Source organism: Camelina sativa, chromosome 16 (genome assembly GCF_000633955.1).
Source record: "Camelina sativa cultivar DH55 chromosome 16, Cs, whole genome shotgun sequence".
In the NCBI taxonomy this organism is placed as follows: Eukaryota; Viridiplantae; Streptophyta; class Magnoliopsida; order Brassicales; family Brassicaceae; genus Camelina; species Camelina sativa.
This window is the reverse complement of record NC_025700.1, coordinates 9,552,280-9,568,835: the sequence shown is the minus strand read 5'-3', so window position 1 is coordinate 9,568,835 and position 16,556 is coordinate 9,552,280. Positions and strand designations below refer to the sequence as shown.

General features: G+C 33.5%; 2 protein-coding genes across 2 annotated transcripts; both read right to left on the bottom strand.

Annotated features, from left to right (window-relative positions):
- Positions 1,488–2,530, bottom strand: LOC104750239 (60S ribosomal protein L21-1-like). The gene is made up of 2 exons (XM_010472010.2): positions 2,237–2,530; positions 1,488–1,904 (listed from the first exon to the last, which is right to left on the bottom strand). The coding sequence occupies exons 1-2, from the start codon at positions 2,471–2,473 to the stop codon at positions 1,647–1,649; spliced, it is 495 nt and encodes a 164-aa protein (XP_010470312.1). The 5' UTR covers positions 2,474–2,530; the 3' UTR covers positions 1,488–1,646.
- On the bottom strand, positions 10,984–15,656 carry LOC104750238 (shaggy-related protein kinase delta-like). The gene is given in 14 exon segments (XM_010472009.2): positions 10,984–11,323; positions 11,752–11,854; positions 11,969–12,052; positions 12,391–12,486; positions 12,641–12,691; positions 12,792–12,932; positions 13,012–13,068; positions 13,350–13,424; positions 13,624–13,748; positions 13,751–13,895; positions 13,971–14,030; positions 14,109–14,201; positions 14,321–14,550; positions 15,368–15,656. Coding segments are annotated over 13 exon segments (1,260 nt in total). The 5' UTR covers positions 14,462–14,550; positions 15,368–15,656; the 3' UTR covers positions 10,984–11,234.

The following is a 16,556-nucleotide window of genomic DNA, read 5'->3' as shown; positions in this document are numbered from 1 at the left end:
TTAACGATGGAAAGATCTCTTAACTTAATGACTTTACAAAGGGATTTGTTACCATTGCTCTCTCTGTTTTTGTGGCACCAATTTATAACATTGAAAGATTGCTAACATTGATTGATCCCTGTTATTGTGGCACCAATTGCTAAGATTGAAAGAGATTACCACATGTTTCGACAGTTCCTTGTTCAATAGCTTGTCTTCTCCTCCTATGTATCGGATTCAGGAATCAAACGATAGCCTTACTTAACGATTCTTGAAATCAAACTGGTGGAACATCTTCGATGGCAATTGTGTGGAAAATGTGAAAGCATTTAACGTTCCACTAACTCCGCTTTTGTCATGGTTTTGGCTCGGCATTTGAGCTGATTGGTGCAGTACTCGGCTTACTCACTGAGACTGTTCAATCTGATGAAGGAAGAGAAGATGATCGTGTGAAGAAAGTGAAAACATATCACATTCCATTGGCTCTGCCATGGTTATGGTTTGGCTCAGCGGTTGAGCTAATTGGTGCAGTGCTCGGCTTACTAAATGAAGACTGCTGACAGGTGTGCCTCACCAGCCATGGTTATTCTTGCTAGTCAGGCTGGCTCTGTTGTGGCTATTTCGAGCCCAACTGATACGTCTGTTTGAGAAAAGCTTTTGTTTCGATTTTGTCTCTTTTGTTTTTCTGTGTGGCTTCAATTGCTAATGGAAATAATTCAAATTTGCTTCAATTGCTTGATGTAGTTCAATTGGAAACAAAAGAAGGAATAAACATTTCTCTGAATTCTATCTTTGGATAAAAGATTATACAAAAATATTTATTAGTAAAACTTCAGGTGAGTTTTTATCCAAGTATGTGTGTCATCTCTGTTCTTTTCCATCTATATCAATAACATTGCAATGAAAATTTGACCCTTCTATCTTGATCAGTTTGAAGTGAACCATCGAGTTCCGAGGTTCTGCATTAGTCTTTTGGTATAATCTGAAAATGTTGATATCCGTTGGATAATTGATGTTCAGCTCAAGTCTGTTATTGCATTGCAATTGATTTTTACGAGGGAAATGGGTGATAAACTATGACATTGGCTTAATCTTCCACTCTATTTTTTAGGGAGGTTCAAACTAATTCACAGTTACACTACCAATGGCTGCTTTATTTTGCAGATGGTTTCTTTCTTAAGACTCTAGTGATGAAAGCTATCTTATCTAGATCATTGGTGAAGAAAACAAAAAAGATGTCTTTTATAGTGGAGATTGAAGCAATACCTTATGAACTAGAACCATTTTTCTGAGTCGAGTATATAATAAGATATCAAAACTGTATTTCCTACGTGAATTCTAGGTTTGTATGTTACCAAGGTGTGATTAATATCTATCCAACATCGAGACAATGGTTGGTGTACATGGGAAAATGTGGAACACAAGACTACAACCAGTATCAAAATGTCTCGTACTACCAATTTCATAGACGAGGAACAAACAAAAAAGAATGCAATAACCAAAAATGGTAATGTAAACCAATCTCTCCTAACAAAATCTGAACTGCACTGTCATACCATATAGAAATCAATCTTGTTTTGATACAAAAGCATATCAATAAGATAACAAAGCAAGTGCAAAAAAATAAGATAACAAAGCAAGTGCAAAAATTCTGAGTAGATAGAAACTTAATAACCACCCTTGAGATCGTTGACAACATCGTAAGGGATGGGAGTAACAGTCTCCAATGTCATACCTTCAACCATGAAACCCGGTTTAGGACCTTTAGGCTGTCTCTTGGTGCTGATTGTCTCACCTCTGGCTTTAGCTGCAGCCTTAAGCTCATCGTTCTGCTTCTTCCTCAGTTTGAACTCCTCAGCACACCTTGATTGCTGCACGTGCTCCACACGAACATGTATCCTCTTCCTTATGATTCGGTTCCCAATCTATAAACCAAACCCCAAACACATAATCTCAAGTCAAAATCAACAAATCTGATTCGGTCACACTCCAATTCAATTCTCCAAATTGCAAAACTCACACCATATAATACATAAGCCAAGCTCTAAGTTAGCTCCAAAACAGATACTAAGACAAGGCAAAATCTCAAGTCAAATACCAAAACATGAGTCCTCTAAACCAAAACAAAAACTTACATTTCAGAACTGAAACAGATACCAAAGAATCACAATCAATCAACACTAACTCTCAAGTTTCAACAAGCCATGAATCACAATATAAACACACACAGATCATTATAAATCAACAAATCACAAACCTGTTTGTTGACTTCAACACCAACGGCACGCTTGGTAACGTTCCAGATACGACCAGTACGACCATGGTAGAACTTGTGAGGCATACCCTTGTGGATGGCTCCATTAACCTTGACATCTACGTAATCACCGACCTTGAAGGTTCTGAGGTAAGTGGAGAGTGGGATATAACCCTTCTTCCTGAACGGTCTCGCGAAGAGGTCCCTAGTTCTAGCCCTCACTCCGTGTCCCGCCGGCATTTTTTACTCCTCTCTCACCTCTGTTTCTGGTGAAACCCTAAAAATGGGAGAGAGTGATGAAACTAATTTTAAAAGGCTTTTTGTATACATGGGCTTATTGGGCCTTATATATTTATGTCTCATTGAATTGACAGAAAAGCAACTGTATTTTCAGTTATTTCTGATTTGCACCCTGATATATTAAGTTATGGATTGAAACAAAACCAACTTTGTTCTTTTAGTCCTAAAGAATATCCATTATATATAAATAAAAATGTCCTAAGATTCAAATTTGTCTTTATATAAAGAAGAGATCAAGTGAAGTGACCTTAGTGTAGTGATCAATGGTAAGTCCTTAATGCACAAGGCACCATCAAACACGTGATCGAGTCTCGTTCTTTACGAATGTATAAGATTTGGCTAATGGACCGGCCAGTTGTGACCCTGGTTGACAAAAAATAAAAAATAAATAAGAGATCAATTTAAATCTCCTACACATGAATGTCAGTAATATTGCTAAATTTCAGAAACTTAAATATTAACATTTAATCATTTATTAATATTCTTCTAAAATTATCCTAAATTATATCTTATTGATATAAAGAAGAGATCAATTTAAATCTCCTACACATAAATGTCAGTAATATTGCTAAATTTCAGAAACTAAAATATTAACATTTAATCATATTAATATTCTTCTAAAATTATCCTAAATTAGATCTTACTGATTTTCATATGGACAATTCTTGGGTTCACCCCTCTCTTATTCACCCCCTCTCAATTATGGAAATAAATTTTTAATTAAAGAAACAAATTCTGTATATCAATTAATTTTAAAATTATTAACTCTAAACATAATATTGTAGTTTTTAATTATAAAATCTAAACCCTAACCATTCTTTTGTAAACCCAAACCGACATATAATTTCGTTGAATTATAAAATCTAAACCATAACCATTCTTTTGTAAACTCAAACCGACATATAATTCCGTTTAATTATAAAATCTAAACCCTAACCATTCTTCTGTAAACCCAAACCGACATATAATTTCGTTTAATTATAAAATCTTAACCCTAACCACTATTTTGTAAATCTAAACCGACATATAATTTTGTTTCATTATAAAATCTAAACTCTAACCACTCTTTTGTAAACCCAAACCGACATATAATTTTGTTTAGTTGTAAAATTTAAATCCTAATTCTCTTTTATAAACCTAAACCGATATATTTTCCTTAATAAAAACCTATACATAATTTGTTTCCTTAATTTGTTTTTTTTTTTTTAATTTTGATTTATTTTATAAATATGATATGACATGGCGTTTTGTTATATTTTGATTGGTGAATTTAGAGGAGGTGAATGAGAAAGGTTAAACCAATAATTTTCCTTTTCATATCGACCCTCGATAAATTCGTAAGATCGGTGGTTTAGAAGAAAAATGAATACTTTATATTAATCTTCTTCCCTTCCTTAATACATTCGTTAAGAAGAAAAAAAAAACCCTAATGGCGCAGAGACAACTTCCAACAGATACTCGTTCGAGTTCCACTTCAATTTCTCGTTCGCTTCAGAACCGTTTGCAAAAAATGGTACACTCTTTTCAACGATAAGATATTTGCCAACAAAGTCGTCGCCCGACCAAAATTCATGTTACGTACTGATTATCAAACTTACTTGATAAGCGTCATCAATCTCAATAAAGACGATCAAACTATAAAAGTGCGCAATTTAAAAAAAACTATAAAAGTGCGTGATTTAAACTTTGATTTTCGTGGTCACGACTATGGTAACGGTGATGAGTATTTCTTCTCATATGAGTCATATGACTCCAATTATAATAAAAAACTAGGGACGGACCGCGCTACAGTGCAGAGGAATATTCATAGAGTCATTTAGTTTATAACAAATTGGAATATGTTACACTCTCAGTTCAGTATAGTGCAATCGATTATATATATATATATATATATATATATATTATAGTGGATTATATATTTATACAATGAATTTGGATAAAATAGTAGAAAGAAAAATAAATGGTATGATGCGTTTTGAAAAAATAAACTAAATTAGATTAGAGAAAAATTTAATATTATCATAAATTTGGATGAAATAAAATAAGAATACAAATAATGAGTAAATTTTCTTAATATTTGAAATTAAAGACATTATAATTTGTGTTAGTAATTAATTTTGGTAATTAAAAAAATGATTTATATAAAGTAATTATCAGTTAAAGCCGCTACAGCACGGAGAAAGGATGAATATGTCCGCTGGAGCATATGGAAATGTTTACGTGTTATTTAGTTAAATTTTTCTATGTATATATTGTTAGTAAAAATGTTGTAAAATAAATTAACTTGTATAAAATTAATTGACCAAAAGTGTTTAAATTATTAATTTGTGAGAGTTATTGATATTTACATTATAAACTTATCAATGTTAGCTTTTAATAGTGAGATGGTTGTTGCAAATTTGGGAAGCTAAGCTTTAATTACTTACGACATTTTTTTTGTTGCGTGTAATTATCCATCTGGATCTAAGGCTGTAAAACATATTCCCATACCAATGGATCATGAAGAGATGCATTAAATTGGGTTTCTTTTGGGCCGAGAGCCTTTTTTTTTAATTACCGATCTATGAATTGGGATCTACATTGGAAAGACCGAATGAGAACTGTTTTCTCATCTTCTTTCCCTAAACACCATCTCGTTTTCCTTCGATTTCCAAACCCTCGACTTTTCAAAATATATTTGACACAAACCTTTGTTGTTCTCAAGTCTGACAACTATTCTATTTATGGAACATGAATTGCTTTGAGATGAATTTTATCTGTTACAATTGTTTTCAGAGAAGCCCAAATTCAGAAATACGAAGATCATTCAGATGTAGTAGTCAATCGATATCTTGATCGGCGGATTCAGTATTGGGTTTTGGTTTATTGGCCTGATCCTTGTCAATACAATTAATTTGGTAAGCTGCCTATGATCCACTCATTCATTTTATGTTATTACAGGTAGAATAAAAATACATATTTCTCGTGATTAAATCAAACATATTGTCCACAGTTTACCAATTTGTTATTATTATACCTTTCATTTGTTATATGTTTGAAGTAAATCAAAGAAGTGGCAAATTTAATGGATGTATGTATTTTGCTTTGCAATTGTATTGTATGTGATGAATATACAATTTCTTATGTTTCGAGTGTATACAAAATTGCTATAATCGAGATGAAGAATATATACCAAGTAATCGTAATGATATGTAACTTTACATTTCTTACTGGGTTACTTATTTTGTAGTTACACATGTTCTTGCAATAAGATTTTGCTATGTATTTCATATATGACAGTGTTTCCCGAAACTCTTAACAAATAATATTGATATTTTTCGTTATTTGATTTATATATAAACAAAAATATAATTATTTGATATGTCCATGAAAATTAATCTCAATTTTTTTTTTAAATATTGATTTTATTCAACAAACAAAAATACTACAGCATGAAAGCATAGATATTTTGAAAAATACATAAATATTTTATTAAGTCTTCCAACATAAAAATAATTCATTCATCTAGTAATCCTCTACCAAATACGCTTCCTTGTAAGTGTCATAGACAATACCTTCAAAAGTCCTTAAATCTTCATCACATTTTGGTCCTTTTAGAAAAGGGAAAAGAAATTTCAAAGATAAATGACCATCAAACTTACTTTGCATATAAGATATTCTTTTATTCACGTTTGTTCTCTTCCGTCATTCGAAGCATTTGTCTTTAGATTCCATGTAAATTACTATAGTATGTCCTCAAACGTTAGTTCTCTGGCTTCAGATGAATACTTGTTTAGATCAAACCAAGCCAAAAGCAGCGGATCTTCGATCTCTAAACACATATAAGATGAATTGTTGGAAAAAAAAAACACATAAGATGAATAAGAGTACCCTAAACAATATAAGTTCACATATTCATAGTGCGTAACAAATATTCATTTTAATATCTAACTGTAATATCTACGGTGAAATGAATAACACAATTGATAAACCTTCCACCACATCACCTACGACCATTTCAATGGTCTCACCAGAGAAAATAATATATTGTGGCCAAGAATGAACAATTGTGACTTGAATCCTCCAGCCAGTCTTGTATGGCTTGATTGAACAATGGCCATGGCCGCCATTTCTAAAGAGTATTGAAAGAACAAAGCAAAGAAATTGTAGAAGGTATGATGAAGTCAACCTAGATGACTGAAGGGTATCTATAGGAAGACGTAGATCAGCCACTAATTAGGTTAGTTTTAGGATATATTCTATGGAAATTCTCTTTTAATTATGAATATATGAGATTTGTTAGTTTAGGATAGTAATTAAATAGTATTTGAACTGCAAATCTTTTAGTTAAATCAAAAATCTCGCTGCTCCAAAGTAGGATCAATTGGGTATGTATATTTGGTATGTATAATATTTGTTTTTTTTGTTTTTGTTTTTTTGTCAAACAGTATGTATAATATTTGTTCATAATTGATTTTCGTAAATGGTTTCAGTGATTCGCGCGGAAGTTTGGTGAGGTATGATAATGATAAATGTAATATTTTATATACTGTTTAGGAAATGTAGTAGGTGTATAAAGAAGCAGTTTAGTAAGATATCAATTTTTTGTTAGGATTTTGATATTTGCAAAATTAATTGATGAGATTGAGTAGGATAATATAATAATTATCGGCTGTTTTAGCGTGATAAGGAGCTAAATTTGGGGAAGTTTTTATTTTCGGTTGAGAGATATCAATACCCATTAATATTGGGTCATTTATTAGGTCATTTAATATTGTTAATACCCAATACCCAATACCCAAAATCCATTCAAAACCGAGTAATGAGGCTCTAAGTATCCGACTGATGTATTTCGGGTTAATTTTTAAATTTGATCCGACCCAAGTAATTGTTAGAGAATATAGGCCAATCTGCCATGAACAGTAACATTATTTCTCGCAAATGTCATTTTCCCCTTTCTCTTTTCCCGCCTGCCACAAGAGAATGTAATAATACCTTTATGTCCTTCTCCTATTCGACAACCAAAGAAACACTTTTAATTAAAAATAAATAATAATAATTGAGTGCAGTTGATCTCTCTCCTCATAAATTTTCATTCTTCTTCTCTATAGTCTTATCATCTTCTTCAATAGAAAATCGCCGCTACTCCAATTGACATCAACCCATATCCAAGGTTATTGTTCACCTCCAACTCCTGCAGTGCTGCCCACGGTTGATCAAATTCATTGTTATGTGAGTGGTTCGGTCTCAAATGCAGATATGATGATGCCATAGGAACTAGGAATGTTCTGCTTCCGCTGGACCAGTTTCAACAGTTAAGGTATGTCGACTGTAATTTTGTCACTTGTTCGTTTTAGTGGACCAGATTCAACATACATAGTTGACATGTTACAACAGCCAAGATATGTCCACCCCTATAGTTGACATATTACAACAGCCAAGATATTTCCATCAGGTGGACTAGTTACAACAACTAAGATATGTCCACCCCTATAGTTTCTTTCTGTCTTTTTGAGTGGACCAGACTAAACAACCATGATACATGTCCATCGAAACCATGTCCACCACTATCTTATATGTCCTCCATTCACATGTTCATATCTGTTTGGTCATCCATTCTTTATTGTGACAATTGTTATTCAAAATTTGTATGTCTATCGCTTAACCAACAACTGAATATCTTGTCGTTGCAGTAATGTTGATGGGGTCCTCACTGACAATAATGTGGCCCTAGTGCAGCAGATCATACAGCAAATATAGATCTCCACTCTTTGATGGACCACTTTTAACAACACAATATACATTAGTCTGTTATTGTACAACAACACTAAATGTTTTACTAACATGGTTGTAACATGGTTGTTGTCTGTCGAACAATTAGACACGAACCTTAGCAAAAGCTAGACAGAACTTGGAGCATAGACTTAGCAAAGGCTAGGAGTGGGAAGAGCAGAGCGGAAATACTACCATGGTCTACCGGAGAGGAGTAGATCTAGGATTGAGGGAGAGCTTTTGAAATCTTGGGAGTTGAGCGCGAAAGCTTTTTCTCTCTCATGTTTTCAGTACTTTTCGGTAGACATGTATTTTTGTTGTTTTTGTCTATCTTCATTATGGACGTACAACCAATGCAGTATTTTTTGGTCTACCTTATTATCATCTCTCTATTACAATATGTCAATAGACAATTTAATGAAACTTGCCCATAAACAATCTAATGTTGATAGACATTCTAATGCCGATAGACAATATAAGTATATTGTTGTCTACCCCACCTTACTATTGTCTATTTTCTAAACAATGTCGATAGCAATTGTGTCTTATGGGTGCCAATAAATTGGACATTGTATTTTCTGATGTTTTTGTCTACCTTTAAGCGTATGTCTATCCCACGCGGGGGAGATGTATTTATGTTATTTTTGTCTATTTTCATTAAGGATGTACAATCAATACAGTATTTTTTGGTCTACCTTATTGTCATTTCTCTATTACAATATGCCGATAGACAATTTAATGAAACTTGTCCATAGACAATTTAATGTCGATAGATATTCTAATGCCGATAGACAATATAAGTATAGTATTGTCTATCCCATCTTACTATTGTCTACATTCTAAACAATGCCGATAGTTATTGTGTCTCATGGGTGTCGAAAGCTTAACTCTATGTTGCATTCCTCTTGTTTGACACCCAACAACTCACTTATCTTGGCCTTGACCCCTACAAACATTGTCTTTTTGTCGATAGACAAAAAAATCAAGCCATTTGCCCATGACGGACAAAAAACTTCCACACCCAATATATGAACATGTCCATCACCCACTAGAACACACACGCTGTCTTCCATCTGCAGAATCATCGAAAACATGGTTCAACACACGCTGTCTTCCATCTGCAGGTTCCCAGATTAAATGCAAGGACATGCTTCTTTGGGCAACACCAATATTTAATTCGAATACATACCTTCGATTGTCCGAAAACCACCAACTCCACCTCCTCTTCACCAATTCACTTCTTCAGATCTGTTAATGACATGACCATTAAGTCTTCTTTAACACAATTCACTTCGTGTTCTCTTCACCTCTTTTAATGAAAGGATACTTTCGTCATTTCCCCTATCCCTAAACAAGCAAAACTGGCATTTTGCACAAGGAAATAAGCAAACTGGCATTTCTAAGAAACTTTTTGAACAAAATGGCATTATTAGCCAAATTCCCTAATTGTTAAGTCATATTTAACCTTGTTCTCTTTGTTTTTATGTTGTTGGCGTAGGGGCATTTTCGGTTAAAAGGGAAGTTGTATTTCTCTTTTACTATAATAGAGATACGACTTTCATGGCGTGGTGTGGAACCTGTTGTTGAGACAGGTTAGATGGATTCAAACCATGGCTCGACCTTTCAACTTTTGTGGCATGTCTATAATGGTAGTGGACCCGACAAGAGTTATAACAAGATTGTTGGGACTAGTTATTGTTGTCACGATCGCCACCAGGGAATTTTCATGTTCGAATTCGAAACCAAAACGTGGAAGATTATTGATCATGCCACGTACGTTGCAAAGTACACTAGAGAACAATCGCTACGTTATAATAATGTCTCCTTGGATGGGAATCTGTATTGGACAGCTTATAATCTAGAAACTGGTCGGTACTTCATCCGCGTCCTCGATGTTTTGAAAGAGATAATCAAGCCCTTTTGTGTCCTACCGTGTAAAAAGAGAAATAATTCCCATACTCATGTCCTCGCGGTTTACAAGGGAGATCGGTTTTCGTTGTTAGAGCAGTGCAAGGAAACGAGGAAGATTAAGATTTGGGTGACAAAGAGGAAAATTAGCAGTGGAAGTAATGGAGACGATGTGGTGTGGATTAAGTTCATGAAAGTCTCAAGACCTAACTATCCCAGGTTTTATCACAAGCTTTCAAGATACATGGTGGATGATAATATATATGGAAAGACCTTCATCATGTGTTGTAGCAGCGATAAAAATAAACAAGCTTACGTTTATGTTGTGAGGTGCAAAAAGATTAAGATAGATGAAGTGCCTCATCAGTCAGGAAGCTCTATTTATGTCCCAAGTCTGATTCCTTTTTCTTGAGAGATTATCATCGTCTTTCGATCAAGTGAACCAAGAAGATTTACAAGTTTGATTTCCCATTGTCGCTTTCTTTCCTTTTTTGTTCTTGTCTTTTAACTATCAATCTTTATGTCTAATTCATTATTATACAGATCAAAAGAAAACCAACTTCATTTGTATTCTTGTTATATTTTGGTAGTTCGTTTTGTTATGAATCGCATTTTTTTTGGAGTTAGTTTTCATTGGTTAGAAAGGATACTACTTTCATCACAATTTGTTTGGCCTAATTCGAGTAAGAGTTTTGGTTCAAATCTAGTTCGTAACCATGGGCAAATAAACCAAACTGAAACAAAATTTTATTTGTGTCACAATTTTTTTGGAAAATTATGCTATGGCTTAGTATTGCAAATGCAAGTATGTTCCTCTATATCAACATTATCTAGCAAAGTAGTGTTGTATTTTAAGCATCCCCTGTTCGACACAACAAAAGGATGGGCAAGCACCTTAATACAACAAAGTCATTGCTTCTTTTTTCCAGTGATTTATGTTTACAGAAGAGATCTCTACTGGTTTTTCCCAAAGACTGAGATCTAGAGAGCTTAGAGGAAAGAAGAGAACACCCGACAGGCCGTACAGAAAACCGGAAGAGACTTACGAGTCTAATGCCATGAAGTGGTTCTGTTTACGGGCATGTTCTGGGACAAGCCGATCCAAAGTTTCAGGAGGGATACCAGAGAGTTCTGTAGCACACAAGCTTATCAATCAATTCATGCAACACACACACACACACACACACACACATATATATCGGATTTGAATAATGAGTGGTGATTACTACAAGAGACGAGCAATTTGAATCTTAACGCCATGAAGAACATATTAGAAGACTTTTTTTCTATAAAAGGCTCAAGAGAATCCCACATCGGTCCTTATACTCTAGATAACTAACTTCAATTTACTAACTATGCTCATTGCTGAAAGAGCATATGATATTGTTGATTATGGTTTATAATTCTATGACTATTAGAGATCAGGAGTAGGGAGCTTCTACTATAGGTGATTAAGCAGCCTACAAGCTAGTCGAGGTCGGGAGCTTCCCAATAATTTTCTTCCCCTAAAAAGAATTTTAACAACAACAAAAAAAAGAAGCAAAATAAGGGAACCTTACCTTGCGGTTTAAAATTGAAAAGTGGAGGAAGTGGCCGGCCGTTTGGCAGACGAGCGTTTGGGTCTCTTAGCTCATCAAAGAACGGGTGGATACAAGCTTCCACCTATCAGAACACCAAAAGACATATTTATAAATGGGTTAGCTTCTGATTCTGATTCCAAGCAATATATGAAAGTGGAATATGTAACAAAATCAGAGAAAACTATGAACAGTGTACCGCTGTGCATCTCAAATTAGGAGAATACTGGAAGAACCTACAAAGAAGATCTACTGCTTCAGGTGGCAAACGTTTTTGGAAGACCTGAAAAGAACAAAAACATGATTTTTGTGCTGTAAAAACCAAGAAGATCACCAAAGCGAAATTTTAGCACAGGGCACAAAAAAAAGATACTTCAAATTCATTGTTTGCATAACGATCTTATACACAAAGATTCCATTGATTAAACAGAAGTACTTTATTTCATTCAAAAAGTACTATGTCTTAAGTCATGTCTCTCAGTAAGGTTGTCAAATTGCTCTCTGAGCCAGAGGAATGAAATATGAAATTATGAAGTTAAGTGATCACCCTCACTAATCGGAGATAAGATTGGACAGATATTTACACCTAGAATCCAATTGATTAGGTGACTAGCGGCATACCTTGTGCCAAGGATGAGGTTTAATCTGAGGGAATTTAAATTCTGTGTAGTTTGGATTCATACATTTGATCTCCTCCCTTGTTGGCGTACCCAAAACCTGCATGACAATTAAAATCCCATGAAGAAAAAATGTAAGAGGTCCAACTAAAAGAATCATCAGCAGTGAGCAACTATTAATCAGTGCCAGCACTAACAGATGTCATTTTCTTTGTAAATACTAACCCTAAAAGAATTGATAGCAAAAATACTACCTTTATGATTTCGACAAGTTGATCTACTCCACTTTCGCCAGGAAACAGAGGCTGTATAACAAATTCCACCAGAGCAGAAACGACTAAGAGAACGAAAAAATATAATAACAAGCACAAAATTATATAACTAATACAAAAATAGTAGTCCAACCTGTCCAAGAAGCAGTTCAGCCATCACACAACCTGTGGACCATATGTCTATTGCAGTTGTGTACTCAGTGGCTCCAAAAATGAGCTCGGGGGCACGGTAATATCTTGAACAAATGTAAGAAATATTGGGTTCTCCTTTCACCTGTGGAGCATGACACGTCATAATCCTGACATGGACTAGATAAACTTAACCACTAAGAGCAATATCTGATAAACTTTACCAACACTTTCGCACTCCCAAAGTCACAAATTTTTAGTTGATGTGTGTGTGGATTCACCTGCACATCAATATAAGTTTGTTGAAACTAAAAAATGCCACGCTTTTTAAGAAAATGCTAATCAATTGAAGCTACCGTGAGCTTAGACATCTGCAACATAACCGAAACAAGTTCATTCTTTGAAAAATCAGAAGAAAAGAGGATTCTAAATACTTGAACCAAAAAAAAGCTAAAAACCAAAAGTAGTGAGGCAGTGCCTTTAAAATCCTTATGCGTGGTGTGAAAGACCTTACTATAAAAAGAAATCAAACAAAAGTAGCTTACAGAATAGTGAAACTTACTAGCAGGTTTTGGGGCTTAATATCACGGTGACAAAGACCACAACAATTATGAAGGTAAGCAAGCCCCCTGCAAATCTGTACCCAATTATGAACTCTTAAGCTCGCTTCATACTTTAGATTTCGACAAAATTTTCAAGCATAGAGACAATCAATTATGTTCAACAGTTCCAACTTCTAACGAAAAGTTGTATCAAAGAAACTGAATATCTTGAATAAGTACTTATGAGGCTTACATAAAGATAAGCAATAAATGTCAAAAACAGGAAGTAATCACCTGATAAGTGTACAGCTTGACATAAATCAATGGCATCAGCTGTTTCATTCTACTATAGCTTCTGGCAGTACGATTGACAGTCTCGGGAACAAATTCAAGGACAAGATTCAGATAAACCTCTTCATTTCTGTTCTTGAATAAAAGCTATGCTTTAAACAAACAACATTCGGATGGTCTAGCATCTGCATAATTTGTAATTCCCTGTTCTTGTACCGCTTGTCTTGTAAAACCTTTTTGATGGCAACAACCTCCCCAGTTTCTCTGCATTTAGCCTACCACAAGGATATATAAAAAGTTTGGGAATCTTAAACCAATAGCAAGACAACAAGAAAGATAATCAAACTTACTTGAAAAACCATCCCAAAGGAACCAGTTCCGACTACGTGCTCTGCTATGTAACTGACTGTCTGTCAATCAAAATTAAACATTTTTTATAAGAATCAGTACCTCTCACTAGTATTCTAGACACACTATGACCATCTAACCTGTCTTGATTGACCATTTCGTCCACGGAGTGTAGTTCTGATCACATGGCCAGGTTCTGCACCAACTCCATCAATGATATCTGGTTCACTGTCCTGCAACATAGCAAACTAGTTCATCAATAGATGGGTGGTCGATGAGAAAAGGAAGATAAGCTACAACAGTTCAAGATGAAATAAAAAAAAAACACCTAAAAAGGAGATGCAAAACTTACTCTCTCCTCATCAGCATCTGTCCTGTCCCTTATCTTCATCTCAAGCATATCTCTACTCAACCAATCAACTGAACTAGAAGTGTTCTTTACACTTTTGGCAGATCTCGAACTGCCTACTCCATTTCCCAGGTGAGATTCCATGGTCAAGATAAGACGTACTAGTAGTATATGATAACACCATAAACCTTAGCAATATGATGTCCCATCATCCCATCAAAGCACCAGTCTTCCTATATTAACGTCAAAAAAGGTGTAAGTAAATTATCAGAATATCTACCCACAGGATTCAGATCGTTGGAAAATGACAACATATAATAAACCAAAGTCACTAGTTTCTACAATACTTTCCAAGAGAGAACACTAACAAAAACAAAATATCCCAACACTAAAAACACGCAAGAAGAATAAAACGAGAGAAGAGAAACAAAATATCTCCCAACTCACTTTCATAAAAGAAATAAAAGTTAGCCAATCTCTACTATCTTACCACTTTCTGAGAATATATTATTATACAAATTAGACAAATTTCACAGAACCATTCTAAAATCTTGTACACCAGTATAACCATCCACAAGAGCTATATAAATAACTCAGTGCCCTGATATCTAACCACTTTGGGCAATGAAACTAACAAAGAGTGAAACAAAAACAAAGGAATCAAATCAACAAAATACCTAATCTTTTCTTCTTTTTTTTTTAATTCCAAGCTTACAATAATTTCATGGAGTTTAATTATGAAGACAAAGAAACATAAAAGTCAACAATTTCAGCTTTTTAGAAAGCACCACTGAAACATAGCAATAGTGGGTGATAACACTGATACTACTACAACACAAGACTAAGAATTGAAAAACCCAGATGAAGATTATGACAGAACAGATCTAGAATTAGAATTCAATTAAAAACCCGACAAGGCTTGTCCTTTTAACACTGTTGTTTTTACTACAAAGAACCCTAAATTCGTCTAAGATTAGGACAAAACTACAATATTTAGAAGCGATTCGAGGCAGTGTCGTGAGGTTACAAACCAAAGACGATTGATATTACCTTTGAACGGAAAGTAAAAAAAAATAGAACGCATTTGATTTTGATGATTGATCAGTGTCTTGTTCGTCCGTCGTCGTCTTTTTTACTTTCAATTTACACAAAATTGAGATCGATTTGTTGATATGATGATGATCATTGATTGATCAGCTAATGGAGTAGAAGCTGATCAGTGGATTTTAGTTGTAGAGATAGATAGAGAGATTTCTCTGTGGTTTCTTTTGTAGATTTCTTTCCCGTTTTGAATCAAGAGAGGTTTCTAGAGGAAAGGAATTAAACTTAACATACATATCTTATTATCTAAGAGGTTGGTATCTATATGTATAAAAGTTAACTTTGCTCACTAGGTGGTTAGTATCAACTTAATCAAATTTTTTTTTCATAAAAAATATTATTTTAATATTCAATTATGGCATATTTATTACTTATAATTAATAATAGTAAAAAATAAATAAAAAACGAATTAACTAAAATTAATTAAATTTTAAAATATTATAAACAATAATATAATTTTTTAGTAAATAATAAAAATAATAACTATCTAAAACTGAATTAAGTAAAATAAAAATGAAAATTTTAAAATAGTAAAAATAGTACTATAAATTTGTTTTAGTAATAATATTATAATTAAAATTATTACCAAAATGATTATATTCCAAAATTTAGAATGGGTTAATGAGTTTTAGAATATAAGTAATATTTTAATGCATGGTGGAGTAAGAAAAACAAGTTATGTAATTGTATTTATTAAAATCTAAACATGAAAATAAAATTAAAGTGAAACATTAGTTTCTAAGAAACATATACCATAAAGATTTATTACTAAATTTTACTTATAAAAAAGAAAAGATTAATTACTTAACTTAAATTAACTTAAAAGTTTTGACCTAAAACAAAGACATTGTAAGGGGCACACTTTTTTTCGGGAAAACTATGAAAAAGAATTTTGAAAAAATAATCTATCTAAAATACAGAATCAATGGTTAGGAAATATAGAAAAATGATATGTAAGTCGTTACAAAAAGTGGCATGTGATTTGTGGAGCTACAATTTTATAACATGATATAAAACATATATAACAAATAAAACATATATATATATATTATCAAATTCTTTTAACCCAAAACATTGGCAAAAACAACAAATTTAAAGCATACTATGATTTTTTTGTAAAGACGAAGCTGGGGTTGCA

Bases quoted from the DNA above. Each gene is read 5' to 3' on its own strand.
- LOC104750239 (XM_010472010.2), bottom strand. From the start codon at position 2,473: ATGCCGGCGGGACACGGAGTGAGGGCTAGAACTAGGGACCTCTTCGCG. The intron at 1,905-2,236 runs GTTTGTGATTTG...TTTGGTTTATAG, and splicing joins GTGTTGAAGTCAACAAACAG to ATTGGGAACCGAATCATAAG.